We start from the raw sequence: 21,620 nt of genomic DNA on the forward strand, positions 1-21,620 counted from the left end.
GAATACAATTGGTTTTCTCTCCCCCAAAGCTGTACATTGCAGGGATGCTTTGCAAAAAGGGGTTAGAGAATGTCTTCCATATACCTAGATAGAAACATGGATGAAAGCATTTCCATGCACACTGACTGCCGCTCAACATTCTTCAGCATAGATGCATCAATAAAACAAATATCTAAATGCGCAGCCTGTCCGCAGTTCCTCCATCTATTACAGGCAGCTGCACGTAGCCCCGTCCTCACTGTCCAATATGGCTGAAACACCTGCTAAACCCCCGTCTTTCCTCCCACATGTGCACAAAGACGGCTCTTTCTCCCGCTCTAGAACATCCCTCCCACCCTTTCCATCGGCTCATTCTAGCCGATCCAGCAGAATAGCCCCGATGCTGGAGTAATGTCCTGACCCTGAACAAAAGAAAATCAGGTGACCCTATTGAGATCCAATACACACACAATTCATCCATCATTCTCAGTCAATGTGGAGTGGGAGGTAAATAAGGATGTGGCTGAGCTGCTGCATTTATTTTTTTATTTATCTTTAAATGGGGAAACCTTGGTCTGTTTGATTACATGTAACATATAGTGGCTACGGAACAAAGCAGTGGTGGCAGCTAACAATTCCCTCATCACCTGCTGCCTCCCACATGCCTTTATTCCCTTCCAATTGTATTTCTGTCACTCCGGCATCCAGCGTTTCCTGGCTTTCACTTTTCATTCCACCTCACTCTTTCCTCACCCTTCGACCGAACACACCTCCTCTTCCATTTTCCGCGTGTAATGCATCATCTTTTGGATGAGACTCCTCCTGCCTCCGAGCCTTCACACATTTCACCGAACCTGTGCCTCTACCCTTCCTCCCATCTTCGCCCCCCCCCTCTTGAAATGATTCCCAGAGGGCTCAAGGAGAGAATGTCGCGGCGCTATGCCTGCCATCTTCGGAAATCACTCTGACCTTTCATACTTGCTGAGGTCACAGTCATCTGATCCAGCACGCACGCAGGTCCAAGGATGTCTACGCCGGCCAAAGATGGACCGATGCAGCGGCAACAGAGCAGAAATAAGCCGGCATCAATCACACACAATTAGTCCCAATTGATGCCTGGGAGGGTGGAGCTCCACTGCTCTGCCAGGCTGGCAATGGCTGGTAAACCCAATATTAGTCATTCAGATGACTGCTGAGTATTACTTTTCAGTATTACTGATTCAGTAATCATATGATATACGAGGGGTTTAATAATGAATAGTGACTTAATTAGGTTGCGCTCAATTTAACAGTAAACAGAGATATAAAGACCTAGCTCGATGTAGCAGGTTGTTAAAATAGATGGCTTATCAATGGAAGTAGAGGAATAGTGAATATTTGTCATTTTTCAATCCACAGATTGCCCTTGCCTCACCTTAAAAGAAAGAAAGGAATTGTTGACACTGCAGCGACTCAAATGCCGGACAGATACTTGATCGTGCCTCAAATTCCTAAAATCCTAAATGGTTTTGGAAAGTCTCAGAGGGGTTAAGATAGATAGAGGTTAGACTACTAAAACGCCAGGTAATTATCAAGAGAACATTGAGGTTTTAGAAGTGGAAGCCTCCATAAAAATGCACCTCTTACAGGACATAGAAGCAGAATCTTCCACATGAAAAATTATTGTGAGGCATGCCACTTGTAGAAAGGCTTTGCTACTTGCAAACTTTGCGTAGCATACTCATGTGCTCACTCTAAGCTCATCCAGAAGCCTCCTCTCGCCCCAAGCTGCATTTGAGGGATTGGAGAAAAAAACTCCATCATGGCGGAGAGGGAAGATTTTAGGGTCATGGGAGAAGAGAGGACGCGGGGAAGCATAAGCTCGCGTGATGAAAAACCCTCAGTGAGAGACTCAAGTGGAAGCAAAATCCTCTTGGTCAGAGCAAATTGAGGTGGAGAGACAGTTTGAACCCAAAAGATGTAGCTCATTTCAATACCTTACGACTCCATATCACAAACATGCAGAGACACGAGGACTACAAAGACTTACTGGAGAGAAGTCAAAAGAATCAGAGCTCCTTGTCAGCTCATAAGCTCCAGCCACCACAAACACACACGGGGGTCAATGAGGACGTTGGTATTAAGGCTGCAGTCGGTCGTCAAAGTACAAAACGCTGCCTATACCTTCCACCAACCTCAAACTTTGTCACTTTTACTTTGTGCTTCGCTGCATTAAAGCCTACCTCTACTCCTAAAATGTGTGCTACAGAATCAGATATGCTGGATTCAGATCAGAAGGGAACCTCTACAAAAAAAATAACTTTCACAAAAAGGTGTTCACACTTCTTCACAGCACTTATAACCTTTAAGATAAAGATAGAGAATAACGTAATGGTACATTTATTTTAGAGTGGAACTATATTAGGTTTTTGGTTTCAGCAACAGTTCACTGCTGTGAGAGGACCGGCTTTTAGTCACATTATCAGCGCCAGAAAAACTGCATTTTAGCTTAAATACTCAATACTTTATCCCAAACTAACGCTTCAAGCATCATGGTGGAAAAGGTCAGCAGTACATTTGAGTTACACATGACATTAGAGGTTTTTCGGGGCAGAGAGGCATAATAATGCTACAATGGGCTGAATGTCTGCCAAGAGAAGAGTGGCCCTGGCAATTCTGACACGGTGAGGCATCAAACTAAACTACAGCCGCACAAACAGGACGATCCCACAGGTTACGCCGAGACTCTCTCAATCACTCCGCCGCTCTCCATCACTCTGCTGCTCTCCATCACTCTGCCTCTATTGTTCTGTACCTAGCCGTGCCCTCTCTCGGCTTGCTGCAGAATGGATGGAGGGAGAGGGAGGAGTGGGGAAGTAAATGAGATCCCGATGAGATGCCAAGGTGTGTTAGCGTTGAGGCGTGGGGAATGAGAAAAAGCGGCCTGGAGGGAGGGGGAGTGGTTAGATTGAGAGTGTGTGAGGTGCCGGTGCGGGATAGTGGACACACCATTTCTGCCTGCACGGAGCCCCCCCCCCCCCGGCCGTATTAGTGTTTGCTAAGTCAGCTCAGGATTCGAGAGGCGTGTACAGGAGAGGAGGAGAAGAGGGAAAAGAGGGAAGGATGACATATGAGAAGATAGTGGAAGAACAAAGGAAAACAGGAAGGCAGAAAGAAGAGTAAAGCACGAAGGATAAATAACTATATAGATGCAACCCACTAAAATACTGATAAGAAGGAGCACAGATGAACAAGAAGGGACATTTAAGCTAGTATATACAATAAAAACACTAAAGAACCACATAAAAGGCTGTAATGGGGGTTTGAACAGATACCACAATCCAAAGAAAATAGGCTAACACTTTTGCCGACACTTTTTAAATCACAGCTAGCATGGCTACAACAGAACACAGGTACACAGGAACATAAATTGCCTAATTGAAAATATATAATGCAAGAGAATTTGGAAAGAAGAGGCAAACTTCTCTCCAGTGTTTGGTCAATCTTCCAACTCCGTACCAACAGAAAGAAAGATTGCTGCCAATACCAGCCTTCAGGAGCACATTGCTTTCACAGCAATTAATCGCTGTTACAACAGCAATTAAACAAAAGCTAGCATCCAAATCCAACTACCCAGCATTCCAGGGAAGCAAATAAATCTGGCAATGAGTCCGCGTGTGTTGCATCTAATGCTCGAGAGGACATGCATGTACGCTTAAATGAAAACATGTGCGTGTCGGTCAATTAAAGAGTATAAATGTGTGCATTTAAATGAAAGAGTATATATGTGTGCGTGTGAGGGCTTATTCGTGCAACGAGTATCTGCACACACAGAAGGGCCTTAAGTGCCAGAAAATGTTACACCATGCATATGTGCAAAAGTGTGTATCTTTTATGAGAAAGCTCGCATGCAAGCGCAGCATATACGTGTCAAGCGAGTGTGTGTGTGCATTTGATCCTGAGTTGTGTGTACATTAATGTGCGTCAATGATGTACAGTATGGCTGTGAAGTGGGCCAAATGTACACACTCTGGAGTGCTTATAGCTTGTACAAGCATGCACCTGCCTGTGTGTGTATCCAAAATCCACTCGGCTCAACAGCACCTTGCCAATAAAAGTCCCTCTTTATAAAAAGAGCCTAGGGGTCTTATGTTCTTTTTCCACTTCACAATTTCAGAAAAGATTAGGCATACTTTCCTGACTTCACCTGAGCCAGCCGGTCAGAGGCACACAAATTCAATCAGCGCTGTGGCTTAGTTTCAAGCGAAACAAGTTATAGATTTGCGATATTTTGGGGACTTTAGTGCAGAAAGTATTTATCTGTGGCAATCGGCCAGGCTGGCGGTAGATTGCTGGACCACAGCAGCTCCCTCTCTCTGACACACTTCAGTGAAGATGCACAGGGGCAATTAAACAAGCCAGCAATTCAAATCCCACATCAGCATTTAATCTTGATAAAACCCCCTCAGTGAATAGTTCCCCTGCATTACTGTTGTGATAATGATTCTTAGTTTAATGCTGATGGAAAGACAAAGAGAGTAAGTGAGACCAATAAAACTGTGCTGAGAGATGGAGGAGAGTTGCATGCAGTGGGATAAGCATCAGCCTCTAATGCATGCTGTCGTCCTTGCCACAGAATCAGTGGCTGTCACAGGATGAAAAGACAAAGAAAACAGTTGCACAAAGAAGCCGTGATAAAAGCCCACCACACAATTTTAAATCTTGTGACAACAGACTTAGGATTTATTTCTCAGAAGGACGGTTGCCTGAAGGGAACTGACTTTTCCTTTCTGAATAAATCAGAAACTGCATATTGAAGCAGACAGGGGCTCTGCTATTTGGCCAAATGGATAAAACAACAGTTCTTGTCTTAAAAAAATACAATTTAATAAAATGCTTATTCCAAATCACTCTTAGTTTACAACGTGCAATGGAGTACATTTATAAATAATCAATTGTACGTATTTTTGATAAGTTATTGTACTGAAGTGTTTCTATAGTTTGTTATTTAAGCAATTCAGGGACAAAACAATCTAAATATACCATATTTGTTTACAACATTGTGTTATTCGGGGCTTAACGCGTTGAGTTCGCTGGACACAAATGCGTAAATCTGTCAGCTTTTTGAGACGCGTCTCTACACAATCAGGCGCAATATCTCCTTCAAATTATCGGTGTTTTTGAAAGCAAATTAAAGACTGTTCACATAACTATTCATGTCCTCTCATCAGCAGGCAGAATTCACCTGCTTCTCATCACAGGACAAACACCAAACTATCTCCTCCGCGGACATCTGTCCGTCGATAAGCACTGCCTGCTGCAACGAGCGATTCGGGTAAAAAAAACGAAACGACGATGTTTTCACATACCTTCCTCGGCGTGACAGTGTTCGTCTATGTTCAGCAATAATATCCAAAGCACCGAAATCAGCGTTTTACAGAGATCCATGTTTATGTGGCCAGTTCCGCGGGGCTCTTGTCATCTCTCTCCAGTCTGCGCGCAACGCACCGCAGCAGAGACGCACTCGGTGTTTGAATGGAGCGGATGCCGTCTGGGCAAATAGTGCAGGATCTGGAGAGCCACGCGGCTTATTTTATATCTCGGGGGAAGGTTTTACAGGCAAGATTGACAACTGGCGAGCTCAATGAAGTGGGATGTGCCGTTCAGGGTACCGGAGGAGCGACCTATCATGGAGCTGCAACCTGAAATCTCCGCGCCAGGTGTTTCCACTATCATCAACAGAGTGAAGCCCAGTTTCTACTGAATGTCCTTTTATAGGAACCGGAGGGGGCGTTGGAAAATCAGGCCCTGGAACTCCGTTAAGGAGTTTATTGACGATTATACTCCTCAGTTCATAAAGGGGGCAGCAAGTAGCCCCAAATTGAGTGCAATCATATCAATACATGGTTTGCACTGAGGTATAATTTGCGATATGAATGTAACAAAAAAGGGACATCACCACCACCAAAATCCAAAACAAATATAGGGGAAAATAACAAACTGATTTAATCCAGTAAAATGCAGATTTTGAATCATAATCAGTTGACGACAAATTCAATATGTTAATGTAATAGTAATTATGGTTTATATGAATACAAAATGAAAATAATCAGACATTAAAGCAGGTATATAGAAACTTTAAATGTACTATTGCTTGATCAGACAATATAATATGATTGTATCGTAAACACAGATATATGGTCATTGGTACCTCCTTGTGAAAAACAATAAAGCACTAGAGCGCTACCCTAACAGATAACCTAGGAACTTTATTAGGTCATTTTTCAAAAAGGGACACAACATGGAGCAATGCCAGATACTGCAGCAGGTGGTTTGCTCATCCTTTGACAACTCACAGCAACTCAAATAAAAGAGAATATCAAATGCAATAACACAAATTGAATACCAGAAACCACTTAATTTAAAGCACTTAGTCATGTTGGACTACATTTGTGATTTGTCTTTAAAAATTGAAACAAATGTGCTGCAGAAGGAACAAATTGTCCCCTGGACTTATTCTTCTACAAACAAAATTGCCAAATGAACTTGACTCAACATTAACAAAGATGATATAGAGACAAAGCAATATGACAATAGTTTTTTTAAGATGATCCTATGTCGTCATGCAAATAAATAAAAGTCTAAACCGAAACAAATAAAAAATATATCAATGGGGTTCCATGGAGGAAAACCCTTGTTCCTAATATCCTTTGACATGGATACATAACTTATACAAGCCAACATGGCCAAAAAATTCCCGCCTTATGCTGTAACACAGCAGAATTCAATCAGCATAATTGATATAGTTTAACATTGCACACTCTTTTCTTTTCACACCTACTCCACAGATTGACTCAAGACAATTTCTATAATGGAAATCACTTCCCCTCTCTGGAGACTATTGATTTGATGCGACTGAAGTGATGAGACGTTCATAGCATTCTGCACCGAGCAAATATTATCTACCGTGTTTGTTTGTGCTTGTTCAGATGGCAGTAGAGCAGAATGAATTGAAACAAGGAGGTGATGTTTTAAAGGTTGGAGTCATTGTAAAACATATACTACACTTAAAGCTGCCTTCTCTTTATCTCTCAATGCCACACACACACACTCTGAGATCATTGCCCAGAATTGATCATTCTCACAGTTTAGCTTGGAAAGCAATACAGTTTATTGCTGATTGGCAAGCAAGATACCGTTTTTTTGCAGAGGGAATCACTGATGTAAATACAGGTTGAATCTGTGATCAATTCTGTCTTTTCTGAGAGCCGAAAGGACAAGGCTGCAGGAGATTCAGATACAGATTGAGGATCTTGTCGACGAAGCTCATCAAGAACCTTAACACACTGTTCAGTAACGACCAGTGTCTTTAATTAAATTCAGTTGTATTCAGAAATGTGTTCTCATTCTCTCGTTTTGAAGAATAATTCAGGCTCAAGTGGCTGTACCAATTACAATTAGCCAATATCCTGTAATTATGTCCTCCAAAAAGTTCATTCATCAGTCTATTTATGTAGGAAATCAGCCTTCCTCTTTTAACTCAGATCTCTAAGTGAACCCTGAATGAAGAGTTCAGGTTTCATTCAGATTCCAGCTTTTGATGAAAGAGTTGAGTTGAAAGCTTAAGGCTGAGACTTCCTCAAAAACACAAACTGACCATAGAAATTGCTTTAATGATATTGAGCCTGCACTTGGCAGCTCTTCAATATGTACCGCCAGCCTCGGCTATTTAGCTACTTTTCAAACTTTAATGATGTGCTAATGAAAAGGCTAGTCAGCACACCCAATTTTCTCCTTAAGCAAGCCCTGAAAATGCCGGACATAAAATAGCTTTGTAATAAATGTGGTAAGTGCTCTTAATAGGGCACACACTCCTCCTCCTCTGCATGCAATGGTATGCACACACACACACACAACCCACCCACACACACACACACACACACACACACACACACACACACACACACACACACACACACACACACACACACACACACACACACACACACACACACACACACACACACACACACACACACACACACACACACACACACACACACACACACACACACACACACACACACAGATTATGGGCCATCAGCCTGACTGATCCTCCTCAGCGGGGGGGGGGCTGGTAGCCTGGGTTCTGGGAGCTGATGAACATGATCATCTGTCCTCCTCTGTGGTCATTACTCACTGAGGACAGAGGCCAGCGGCCCCACTCCCTCACTCTGCTCACCCCCCCCCCCCTCCCGGCCCATTATGTATCCTGCAACAGTCTCTTTTGGGCTCTTAGGCTCACATCACATATCCACCACCAGCGTATGTGGTTCATTTAAAAAATATATATTTGGCCATTGGTACAGTTACATTTAAAAAGCATCCATTTTCTCTGGTGAGCATTTGGGTGGTAAAACACCCAAAACACAAAAACAAAATCCATGTCTAAACGATATTTTCTCACTTCACTTCACTTCCTGACTGTGGCGAATAACCATAAGCCTATCCATTGCTTCTGATTTATTAATCATTAACAAAAGGTATGAAATACAGAGTTTTATCTATCCAAAAAAACGAAGCTGGGGAATAGTTTTTAAAAACCATCACTTCTTTAGGACTAAATAGTGCATTTGCCAGGGACTGTTTTTAACTGTGCATTAAATAGTGATAATTTCTCCCCGTAGGACAGTAATAATGAAACTATTTAAAAAAACTGCAGCCTGGTGGGGGGGCTATAAAGGAATATGTTAGCAGGTGCAACAGTTCGAGTCACTGATGTGTTTTTGAACAGTTGAGTTTTATGGCCCATAAGTTGTCTGAACTTCAGACTCAACTTGTTAGTTGTTAATTTCTCTGGAATTGTTAAAAAATAAGTAATAAAATAATATTGTCAGTCCTAAGTGATTAAGCAAAGCTCCTGCTCCATTTGACTTGATTGCTTTCCCGTTGCACACATACAACCTTTTTTCATTCCGCCCTTTTGCATGTGCCCACGCACAATGGCTAAATCTGCTGCAACGCCCCCCAGCCATGTGTTGTTTGCATTATTGATCAGGAACACAATGACCAGGAAAAACAGAAGATGTGAATCAAAGCCTGATGGTGTTCAGAGGGGGCGGGGGGGTTCAAGCAGTAGTTAGATCTCAATTCCTACACACGTCTCACACACATACTTGTTCATGCAGCTCAGTTGTGTGGGTCCATTACTATGTGACAATTTCATGCTGATGCTCTCCGCTGGCCCCAACTTCTCCTCCTCACTTACACATTAGAGAATGGAGGCGAGGAGAGGAGGCGAAGAGGGAGCAGAGTCACTCAACCTTTTCTCTTGCTCGGCCATTTCCGAGTCAACAGGAGAACGAGCGGGATACAAAGACATAATGGGAGAGAAAGTGTGTGCACGAATAGACTTGTTCACACTTACACAACTGTGACTGTTACATTCACAGTTTGAAAATGCTGTTTACAAAAACGACCTCAAACTGTGGTCACTTTCGTCGGGATATACACTGCCCCGCTTTATTTCTCTTTAAGTCAGCTGATAACAATACTGTATACCACAGCTTTTGTTTGGCAAATAGTGGGACAGTGACTGTGCTGAGAGTCAACCAGTTAAACCTCTGTTCTGGGAAGTCACAGTGTCAGAGAGGCCTATTAGACACTAATTAAGCTGGCTTTTTTACTTTCATGCCACATATACACACTTTGAACAGGCTCACATATTGTTTTCAATAAGCTACGGTTTTCACCATCCATATTTAAACAGATGAATCTGATCTATAGAGTTCTCAAAAGCTCACATCAATGAGAACACAGTGTGTCGATAGATTATGCTTATTTAAACCCAGGCCTACATATTGAGTTGAACGCACAGCATCTAAATATGTCACGCTGGACAAATAAAATGAATATCTGACTTGTTGGGAAAGGTTACAATCAGCATTCATCCTGTAACAAATGACTCAGCAGTGTTCACAGTGTCAATTGTATTTAGTCTTTAGTTATAACAGCTTTTATCTAACTCTCTGAGGAGAATGAACAGATCAAGAAAATGATGGAGGAGAAAGAAAGAAATAGAAAGTGGGTTGGAAACTGATTGAAAAAAGTGATTATTGCCTGTAATTGAATGTGTAATACTCTGGTTTATCTGGCAACTGGAACTAATGCTGACAGGAGTATCTTGCATGTTGAGAAGCCCTCTACTGTATCTGTCCTCTATGAAAAGCGTATTTTTGCGGACATGGTGTAAGTAAAATAATGAGGGTGAGCAGTTTAAGGTTTGCCCTCTGCTGCCCCTCTATTGTATCCTCCTCGTGCATTATGTCACAGGACTTTTTTTAACATCAATTGGGATTCAAGAGAAGTGTATGAGAAGAGAAAAAGGGATTTTGGTAGGAGGTGAGAAATGGAGGGAAGAAGGAGGAGAGAAGAGGAAGGAGGTGTTTGAGAGAGCGGATGTTTAATAACAGTAGCCTGTGAGTCCCTGATGTATTGTACCATAGCTGCGTTATTCCCAAGACAGGACCCTGCAAACGCTGCCAAGTGAAAAGGTGTTAATGTGTCTTTGAAAGAGATATACGCCTACACACATATACACTACTCACACACACATACACAAAGCTGTGGGGACCATAATAGATACGGAGTGTTTTAAATGGGCACAGGGGAGCGGGCGTCCCTCTTTCGCATTATTTAGATGGGTGTGCGAGTATCGTCATTCCCTTTATGGGATGATTAGCTGCGAGGCGTTAATCACCCTAACATCTCACAATGAAAATAAATTGCAGATACATCCTAACAATATCTCCGGACAGATTGTTTTATATTGCCTTCGTTAGTATTTCTTTAATAGCCTGTTTGTGATTTGTTAGTGGATTTATTACATTCATACTTTGTCTTTTATTCATGCAAATGAGATAATAACCTTTACGCACGGTTGGACCATAAATCAGAGTTGAAATAATTGTGGCACGTCACAAGTGAGAACAGAGGGAGATAAGGTCATAGTTCTTAAACTGGAATGAAATTAGTGACATTAAGACTTTAACGGGATGTCACTTGCTGCAGGTCACTTTGGTGCCTGGGCGGCGTGTCCAGGGGAAATGGGTAAAGCAGCCCATGGGAGGAAGACCGTCATTGGCTAATGAGTCCTTGTGTTGCAATTAGTTCAAAAGTTGGTGGCGTCGTCAAGGTCATCTTTAAAGTTTTAGAATTGCATCAGCTCATTGGTGGCAAAAGTCTTTACCACAAAAGTACCAACACAAGAGTATTATCAGCAAAATGTATCACAAGGAGATATACTTGATCTGGAGGACTTCCAACAAATCATTCTAATCATCACATAAATGCACACAGCACCTCATACATGATGTTAAGTCTCTACATTTAACCCATCCCATAAGTTACAGTGGGTAGCAACACGGTAGCTACTGAACAGCCCCCAGAGGACAGTATAAGGGTCAAGTGCCTTGCTCAAGTGCCCCTCTAAAGTGCCCTGGTAAACTGGAACCTCTTAAAGTGCAAGTCCACTCTCTCTACATGATCCATTTTGGGGACTTGAACCAACAACCGTCCGATTCTCAAGCTAAATCTCTACAGACTGAGATACTGCCACCCAAATATTCAGTTAAAGTTGAAAATGAGGCGATACTTGGATACTCCATTTCTTTAAAAATCCCTGTGACCGACATTTGGTTATGCTTGACATTATGCGATTGTTTAAATTGATGCAACAATGTGTAAGTATAAATGAATTGTTGTAGATCGGGATGTAACTCATATATTTAAAGAGTTTTTCAACCTGGGGGTTTGGCTTCCTCTTCAAGGTCACAATATATTTATGGGATTGGGATTATCTGCATTTTCTTTTCCAAATATGGTGGCTGGATTAAATGAATGAGAGTAGGTGGCTCATATCTCACCTTTGAATTAGGCTCTTCATTAGCTCAATCACTCACTGATGCTGTGGCCAAAAATAAATTGAATGGTGTTGCTTTTGAAGTGGAAGTGTTTTCCAGATGAGTTTCTTTCATGTTTTGCTTCCAACATGACATATTCGGTTGAGCACTTTGACAATAAGGATCACAAGGAAGTACAGATAGACACTAACAACACTGTTGACTAATTGGAAAATCACTCGATTATATGACCATGACGTTTTCCTTAAAGGTATTAGAGCAATTTCGGCAGTAAACGATGAGAAACCAAATTGGCTTCGTTGTCGCTAACCAACTTTGTATCTTTCCACTTTGAAACTCATCTTCGAATTGAGTTACCAGAGGGTGAAAATAGAGAGAAGTAGTGAAGAATGAAAAGGTGTGGAGCAAAATGTAAATGTTTAGTGGGATGTTGAGGTAGAAAGGAGGACACAGTGGCATCAAGGACAAGTCAGCTGTCAAGTAGCCATGTGGCAGTTTGCAGATAAGGCCCATGACTAAGCAATCAGAAATATACAGTGTGATCTACTGCTCGCCGACAAACTCCCCGATACGACATCTGCCCGGCAAACTCATTTCTGTCCCGCAGCAGGCCGGTGCCCAGGCGACTCGCTCGGCAGGTACTGAATCCGATATCGTTTTCCCAAAGGATTGTTATTCCATCCACCACAGCAACTGCGCCAGTATTTTTAAATATCAACACAGATAGCGCAAACCTATCGTGACTTCGGATAAAGTTCAATTACACAGTTCACACAAACGGCCATGGTTGGTATGTGACGGTTCCTCCGTAGCAGGCTGATCCTTTTATATTTAAATCTGTGAGTGTGTGTTTGGTAGTTCAGGCGGTTTATCAGGCAGTGAATACACTCTGCGCAGGTGATGGGAGATTAAGGAACGCCACTGTTTCCAATTTTTAGAGCAGACTTCAGACAGCCAGGAAAATGAAACAACTGTGTCTTCTTTTGCTTCACCTCTATCTTTCTTTCTAACTCTATATATCTTGCCCTCACTAGTCTACGGCAGTGACATTGAATACAAAATGATGATTTATTTCTGCTTTCTAAAGTTTCAGTATTCTGGAAGATTGGAAAGTAAAGTCTTGTCAATAGAAATATAATGCAACAAAATATTTTAAAGGCTAACCTTTCGAGTAAAACAAAAATCCAGCATGTTTCATATTTGCAAAACAGCAGTGGGCCAGGCTAGCAAATGTGGCCAACCTGTGAACTTTCAATAGCTAAACATACAAAAAAACTAACTCTGCTGGCTTCAGCTGAGAAAATAAATCACAGTATATGCAGCAGTCAGATGCTTCAAATGTAGTTCCTAATAATCAGAGTGAACCCAGCAGTCATTTTTCTAGGGTTATAGTATGTGCATGTATGTTCTCCTTAGGGAGGAAAGGTGAGAGAAAGAAGGGCATGACAAATCAATTGAGTCAAGTATGAGGGGAATAGAGAGGGAGAGGAAGCGGTGGACTGAGAGTGAAAAATGTGTTGGTTTGTCAGCAGGGGCTGGATGTCTCAGGAGACACTGGTGGGAATTCATCACGAGAGACAAATTATATTGCAGTGGTATCCCTCTTGCCATAGTGTGTGTGAGTGTGTTTGTGTGTGGGTGTCTGTATAATGTGTTATTTTATGATTTTATGTTAGAAAACTCATAAAGCATATGGTCCATGTCAGGCATGGCTACCTCCGAGCCTGCGCTGCAATGAGAGTAATTACATTATTGACTGTTTAACCTTTTAAATGATACAATAAAATGCATCATTGACGGATGTGAGCAGTGTGTGATGAAACTTTTCTTTCACATTTGTTTGGTTTCGTACACTGAGGATGGAATTTCTATTACAAGTCGTTCAGTGATGAACAAGATCCAATCCAATGTCTCCCATTAACACACGCAAATATTATCTATTGGAAACGGCATTATCGATATCTTTATATTACTTAATATATCATACACAACACATAATACACACCAGTTTCAGCTGTGTTGTTTTCTGCTGGAGTAGCCCACTAGCATATTTTGACATGGCATGTAAAGTGGTTTCAAGTGACAGCTCATCATAGTGTAAGGTTCAGTCACACAACAACAATACAAAATGTGCAGTGGCATGCAAGGCACACTGTGTAATTAACCAGCTTACCCAATAAAGGGCACAGGATGTCATAGATTACAGTGATGCAAATCAAAGGTAGTTTAATAATATCCTCACTGCAGCAATTAGGACATACAACTTTGTGCTCGCTGTAGTCATAGAGACACAACGTAGAAGGAAACGGCTCTTAAGCCTCCTACTGCTCTTCATAATGAGCATCAGTGGAAAATAATGCACCCTCAGACACAGCACATACTAATATGTCTTGTATGCCCCATTATATCAGCATACTGTGCTACGGTTTCAGAAACACTGTATTGACAGTAATATTCAATATAGGAACATTTGTGTCTCCCTCCATTAAAATGTATGAGATGGACCCTGAAACACATTCTCAAAGAGGAGATTCTTCGCTTTCCGATCATATCCTTTGATTTCGTATTAAAATAATGAGCCAAATGTGTCACATCATAAATATGAGAGCCACGAATATGAGAGATAGGCTTCCAAGTTTGTCTTTTTTTTAAGAGGGGGCTAAATGCTTAAGATTATGGGGCACAGTTTGTTTAAAATCTACAAAAAAAGACCAAAACACGATTTGTGTTGACCCCACTGGCCCGTGACTTGACAAGGCAAATCTTAACTACAAGAAAGAAAATGTGTATGTACTGTAGGATACATCAAATCCTTAAAAGAAAGATACAGTATATGGAAAGAGATCTGACTAGCTGTCCTCATTTTTTTTAGCTGGATAGTTGGCAGTCATTAGGGTTAGTACGGGGCCATTGAAAGGACAATAACGAAAGACATATTCATGGCCGAGGGACGGAGGAGACCGCTTCGCAGCCAGACTCCTGCATGGCTATGGGGCTTTAAAGAGGTCTGTGACCAGGGTCAAACTGTTTTTATTACCCTTGTTTACTCCTTGGTGCCAGATGATGAAGACTTTAAATTGCACTAAGATTGGATCTTACAAAAATGAATATGAATATAATGGTCGGAGGCTGGCAATAACACCATTCTACTTACAGTACAAACCAATCTCATATCAATACTCTGCCATAGATTGGGTTGCAGCGGGAACTGAGGCGTTCATGGTTGTTATCTTGAGGCTTAACAGACGGCAGGCCCTTCTATTTCTCTGGCCACTCTCTAAGAAACATTCAGCAGAGGTAGATTACAGTTGATAGCTGTATATGATTACAGCAGAAAGAGTTTGAATAGTCTCTTTGAAAATAATGCCCCAGTATATGTGCACGGAAATGATAAGGGTATATGGACTTTTTTTTTTGAAAATGAAAAGCCTAAAGGTTATCAAAACACATAGAAAATGTGGAGTTGGCTGAGCACTCCCATTATTAAGGTGTAATTATGTTTTGATCATGATTAATTATGTTTCGGCGCTACCCAGTCCTACATCTGCAAAGTCTAACCCAAAATGACTCATGTAAGAAATACCAAGTTAGCTTTCACTAGGTCATTTCAGGTTTGTTCTATCCATCTACTTATCTTATTATTAAAGGTAGAAGAAGGACAGTTATTAACCACATATCGCGATGGCCCTCCCAAGGTGACGTTTTTTGGAGCTTTGAAATGACCATTAGCAGAAAAAAATGTGCATTGTTTCTGGGACTCACAATTACCAGTTAGGGCGGGGTCAAGTCCTTTTTGCTTTGCGCTGGTCAATCCGATTGGTCATGGTGCCTGCAGAGTTGGGTAGGATTTGGTCATATTGTTATCTCCCATCATTTACGCCCCCCTGTTGGAGCATAGGCAGGTGGAAATAAAAGTGTGGTAACTTGTAAAGCACATGGCTGTGGAGGTAGCAGTGACATAGGAAACACTTTTAACTCGAACAAAAAAACGTTTTCAAAATACCCTTCAAAAAGCATGCATCACTAGCATTTAAAGATAATGTCCAAAGCATGCCCAATGTGTTGCATCTTTATGCTTGATTTTAAAAATTCAAAAGGATAAGGCTTAAAGAAATGTCAACAGTCCATTGACTTTGCTAACTGACTTCTTTATTTACAAAACTTTGAATACTGCTTGTAAAGGAAAGCTGACAAAGGACTTCTTCAAAGCCACTCCAGCAAACCGCTGTTGTACATTATGTTTGGGCTGTCTGTCAATCCTTAAAAGGAAGTTATTGAGTCATAATGAATCACTGTATTGACATTAACAGACAACTTCCAAACATGCATGGGTGCTTGAAGCTTTGCTATATTTACTAGCGCAGGATAAGATGGCGTGTCAACACCCTACAGCTCCTCTCCACGACATCTGCAATGTGCGCTGACAGTGCTCAATTTTGCTAGGACAACATCGCTATTTGCATAATTGATTACACCTACAGCCTATGCAACAAGGTACAAACAGGCTCAATGATGAGAAGCTAAGCATATGCAAATATAAAGCAGAATATTCATGCATTCCGATTGCGGTCCCTCTCCCCGGATTTCTCGAGGCGTGTGAATGAAAAATTGTTCCTCTAACTTTGGCTGAACTTTCTTTACCCTCCATTGGCATTAAATATGTATACTTTGTTGCATAAAGCAAACTTTTTTGGGATGTGTAGACATAGAAATATTAAAAGTGTATCTTTCTGAAGCTATTATAAGCTTTATTTGGCATAATGCTTTGTTTATATTTGCTTGTGTGGCTTTTGCTTTTACCTGCCAATGTTTCTTTTTAAGAGGTTCCAAGATCCACGATGTGTGTGTTATGTGAGTGCATGATTGTGTGTATGCTGTATATGCATTCCACCTGCTTTGAGATAAGATCTGGTTTTTTAAATTGCTTTGTGCATTTCAACAGTTTCTTTAGAAGCTGAGTAAAAGTCACCTCTAAAAGTATAAATTGAAAAAAAAGTGGTAAATCATTCTCTCCTTCTCGGACCTAAATGATGAGATGAGTCCAAATATGGTCACCAGAGGCCTTGGGGAATTATTCTGCAATCTCAAGATAGTTGATGACAAATTAATTGGACCCAGAAACGGGATGTCCTTGTTGTAAAACCAGGGAATGTTGTGCTAGAAAGCTGCCGTATTCACAGCTCTGGAGTACTGCCATGCTGCTAGATGAGATGCTTTATAAATCACACACAGACTGCAAGGCTATTGAGGCATTTTGTTCTCCTGGTTTTCCTTGACAGTACTGACATCAGACAACTCAAACTACACTGAAAGTGAAGCTCCTTATTTAAACAATGAGATAACAGAGAAAGTGCTTATGGAAATACCGGCTGACACGCTGCTGACATTTCACTTACATCAGTCTCTCTAATTGTGCCTTCGAGTAGAACTAAATCAAATGTATTATTCACACACACACACACAAACAAATACAGACAAACACATAAACATGCACGTACACAATAAATGAGCACACAAGCATGCTTACCTTACATAAATACACACATTTTGCACTAAGTTATAACAACATTTCTCACTCATTTTACTGGGGTTTTTTTTGTTACCTAAATGTTGGACGTTTTTGGTGTATAAAAGTAAGATTGAATTATTCCTTGCAGGTGAAAACTGAGACTCAGTTGCAAAAAAAAACATTAAAGGAACACATAAACCTCAAATGAAAGGGGCCCTGCTAACTTTCCGGTTCCATATAGTATTTGGTGCTTCTATAGTGACATGTGTACATGCTTTAATGCACCTCTTTTCACCCTCTGTCTGAAACCAGAGCCCAGTTTGCTCTGATTGGTTAGCTGGCCGGCTCTGTTGTGATTGGTCAACCGCTTAGAGATGTCCCACGCCTTAGCCTATCAGAAACAATGTGTTGGAGTGCTAGCCAATAGAAGTGCTAGTGTAGCATATGTCATTATGTTACGGAAGTAAACAAAGCACTACAAAGGAGGTGTTTGTGGGAGAGAAACTCCCTATGGAGGGAACTTTGGCTAATTTGACCCCTTAGGTATACCATGACATTTATTGCATCAATGTAATTGACACTATTACCGTTTGAATGTCCGTATACTATAACACTATAAAAGTCATTGATAAACTGTTGTGACAGATTTCATAATCATAATACCCTCAAGTGATGCTGTTAAGGCCCTCAGCCTATATCCCCATAAGACGCGCATTCCTTATGCAGCCTCTGGTCGGTCTGATGTGTTGGTGTGGATGTTGGTGTGAATATTGTGTGTGTGTGTGTGTGTGTGTGTGTGTGTGTGTGTGTGTGTGTGTGTGTGTGTGTGTGTGTGTGTGTGTGTGTGTGTGTGTGTGTGTGTGTGAGTGTGTGTGTGTATGTTTGTGTGTGTGTGTGTGTGTGTGTGTGAGTGTGTGTGTGTGTGTGTGTGGTGTGTGTGTGAGTGTGTGTGTGTATGTTTGTGTGTGTACCTGGTCATCATCGATTTAACCAGGTGCTTGTCATTATGTTGTGCTTTTGTATTACAGCACCGCAGTGAAGCTTCTGTGTTCTGGTATTGGATTCCCAGGCAGGAGGCTGGTAAGGATGCATGTGTGTCCCATCGCACCACTGGTAACAGATCAATATGCTGAGGAGAGGAGAGGAGAGGAGAGGAGAGGAGAGGAGAGGAGAGGAGAGGAGAGGATGTTACAACCATCAAATGTTATACCATAAAGGAAATCCTGCCGCAGCTTGGAATTTACGCCCTCTTTAGGATCGGCCAAAACATATGACACCAGCAGTGTCTCTGATCAATGTTAAGAACCTAGCCTCCCCTGCAAGGATGGATACAGACATTTTCTAAATGTCACTTTCATAAAGTACCACACACCTACCTCACCATACCACTGGTCTACAGTACATCATAATTATGTAAATTAGAGAGAAAAAGCTATTTTTCCGAGCTGCTTGATTGTTCCATGAAGGGTGCTATCCTTCACTTTGGGGCCTCATGAGCATAGAACTCTCTAGCTCTAAAGACACTGAACTACTGGGGTTATCTAAACACAGTTATTTGTACTTGATTAGCTTCATTGATGGTGTTTCCACTGACACTCAAATGAATGCTGCATTATATTGTTAAGAAGTAATACCCTCACCTTTTTAAACCGACTGAAAAACAAACTAGAAAAAAGGATAATTACTCAATAAACAGCCTGCCTTATTAGTAATGCAATATCATGCATTAAAAGTAATGTATTTGAATAGTTCAACATTTTGATTAACCATTTACCTTTCAGAGAGACCACATAAGCATATTCCACAAATATATTATATTAAAGGTGATCTAAATATTAACAGTAATTTATTTTTATTTTTTTTATTTTATTTTTATAGCATATTATCAATAGAGTTTGATTTGCTGACCCATACATCAGGTGGAAGTAAAGATGTACATGTAATTCTAGATGCACACACACACACACACACACACACACACACACACACACACACACACACACACACACACACACACACACACACACACACACGGACAACTGAACTAGCAGCCCACCAAACATCCCACCTGCCTGTGTCTGTTGTGCATGTGAGTGTGGGGGGGGGGGGGGGGGGGGCTTCATAGATGTTGAACACCTGCAAACACACCAACACACTCATGCTGCCTCCCTCACAGGCTGCTTCTCTATCACATTACTCTTCCCCCCACAGGCCAGACCATGAATCTTCATCGGGGGTCCGGACAGAGACGGAGCGAGGCTACACGGCCACTGCAGTGAGTCAGGGCTTGTAATGTGATTTGTCACTCCCTCTGCTCTCTCTCTGATATGATTACGGTATGCGCTCTCGGCCGGCCGTGTCAGATGAGATGGTGGCCTCTGATAGGACGAACAGAGCAGAAACCAGGAAGTGCTCGGCTCCATTGCTATCCGTCACTCTGGACCTGGGAATACCAGATCTGAGAACATGAGGACTGCGAGATGTCAGGGGATTGTGGGGGAGTGTTTGCCTCTGTGTTGTGTGTGTGTCTGAATGAAGTAAATGGACTTGACAGCTTTTTCTTTTCTCTCTCTTACACACAAAGGCACACATACATATGTTTGTTTCAGATACTCTATGCATTATCGAAGCGTCCACCCCTATCCCGTTGTGTGTTTGTCCATGTGGTCGCTCGAAGGAAAACAAGTATCTTTCTACAGTTTTCTTGATAGGTTTTTTTGTTTTGCTTCCTACTTTTACAACATCATCTTCCCACACTTTAAGTTGGAGTTTTGGTTCTGTTGAATAAAGTGAGCTGACATTCTCCATCACAGTTTGGTGTAGTAGCCTTACTTAAAAAAGTTAGAAAACACTCGCCACCACATTTTCTCTTTGATTAATAAAGAATGGCTTTACCATTGTAATAGATGAACATAACACAATACCCTATGGCATATCCCTACCTACGCTCACATTGTGTGTGATAGGCTAGAGGCGAGACATATTAATGCAACATCATGGCCTGACCAATCACAACAGAGCCGGCCAGCTAACCAATCAGAGCAGACTGGGCTCTGGTTTCAGACAGAGGGTGAAAAGAGGCACAGGCAGCATGAGAACAATAAATCACTTTGTGAACATTAAAGCATGTAAACAAAGTCACAGTAGAGGCAAACAATACAAATATGAACCTTAAAAAGGGCCCCTTTAAGGATTGGAGCTTATCTTTAATATCTATGGTATTTGATATACTTTATATGATGCTTTCCTGTCTGGGTTCACCTAAGTAGGTGCATATTACTTGTGTTGTAATGGCAATAGAATTGACTAAATCCAATATAAACAGAAAGATTATGGTAACTCCACAGCACAAGTGATTTAAAACTAAGACAATATTAAGAATTTCAGTGTTGCATTTACTCAACAACATCATGAGACTACATGACATCCTTTTGCAAAGCAGTCCAATAGAGGTTGGATAAACATGACTTGTACATGACTATTCAAATGTGTATTTGACATGTGGTGGGAAACACATATCCAATTATAGCTGATGCAGTTCAATTGATTGACTGGCTTTGAGAGCTGAACTGCATTTTTCCAAAGTAAATGTTCTGTTTTCTATGGAAAATGGGATCAATCTTTTAAACAAATGAAGTTCCTTCATTGTTTTGCATGCCACAAACTAATAATAAGTAGTCATTTTTACATTTGAACAACAAAATAACATGCTCAGAGAAAATCATTTCAGTTTTCTCCATTATAGTCTTCTCATCATACAGTAATTGCCCTGCGGCAAACTTGGCATTTGGCTTCTTTGTCTTTTCCTTCTGTTTTCTGCCTGCAGCAGATCGTGACCAGTGTAATATTTGAGACAATCTATTGTGTGCATTTTTCCAGCTGGCAATTAGCACACGTGAAGAAATCCAGCAATGGCTGCCAATGAGATACAACAATGAGAAGGCCCTGGATGCATGCTTACCAGGATTACACTAGGGCTGAAGCTCTCCCTCTCCCGCTCCCTCCCCTCTGGCCACTCTCACTAAAACAGATCCTCCCTGATTTAACCTATTTTCACCGTCAATCCTCTATTTGTGTCTCAATCTCCCCCTCTTCCATTTCCAGCGTGCCATTTCGCATCTCTCCTTTCATTTTGCCTGTAAGTCCTCATCATTGCCAATCTCACTTTTTGTTGCCTCTCTCACACGCACAACACTACCTCCCCCACTTCATCTCCCTCTATCTGTCTGACT

General features: G+C 41.4%; 1 protein-coding gene across 1 annotated transcript in view; it reads right to left on the bottom strand.

Annotated features, from left to right (window-relative positions):
* Positions 1-5,566, bottom strand: part of LOC117478377 (ephrin type-A receptor 7-like) — a 152,008-nt gene extending 146,442 nt beyond the window's left edge. The window contains exon 1 of the mRNA XM_034125392.1: positions 5,328-5,566. Within this exon, the coding sequence (XP_033981283.1) occupies positions 5,328-5,406 (79 nt within the window). The 5' untranslated portion in view covers positions 5,407-5,566. The remainder of the gene's footprint in view (positions 1-5,327) is intronic.
* Between the last annotated feature and the right edge of the window lie 16,054 nt (positions 5,567-21,620).

Source organism: Trematomus bernacchii, unplaced genomic scaffold, assembly GCF_902827165.1.
Source record: "Trematomus bernacchii unplaced genomic scaffold, fTreBer1.1, whole genome shotgun sequence".
Lineage (NCBI taxonomy): Eukaryota > Metazoa > Chordata > Actinopteri > Perciformes > Nototheniidae > Trematomus > Trematomus bernacchii.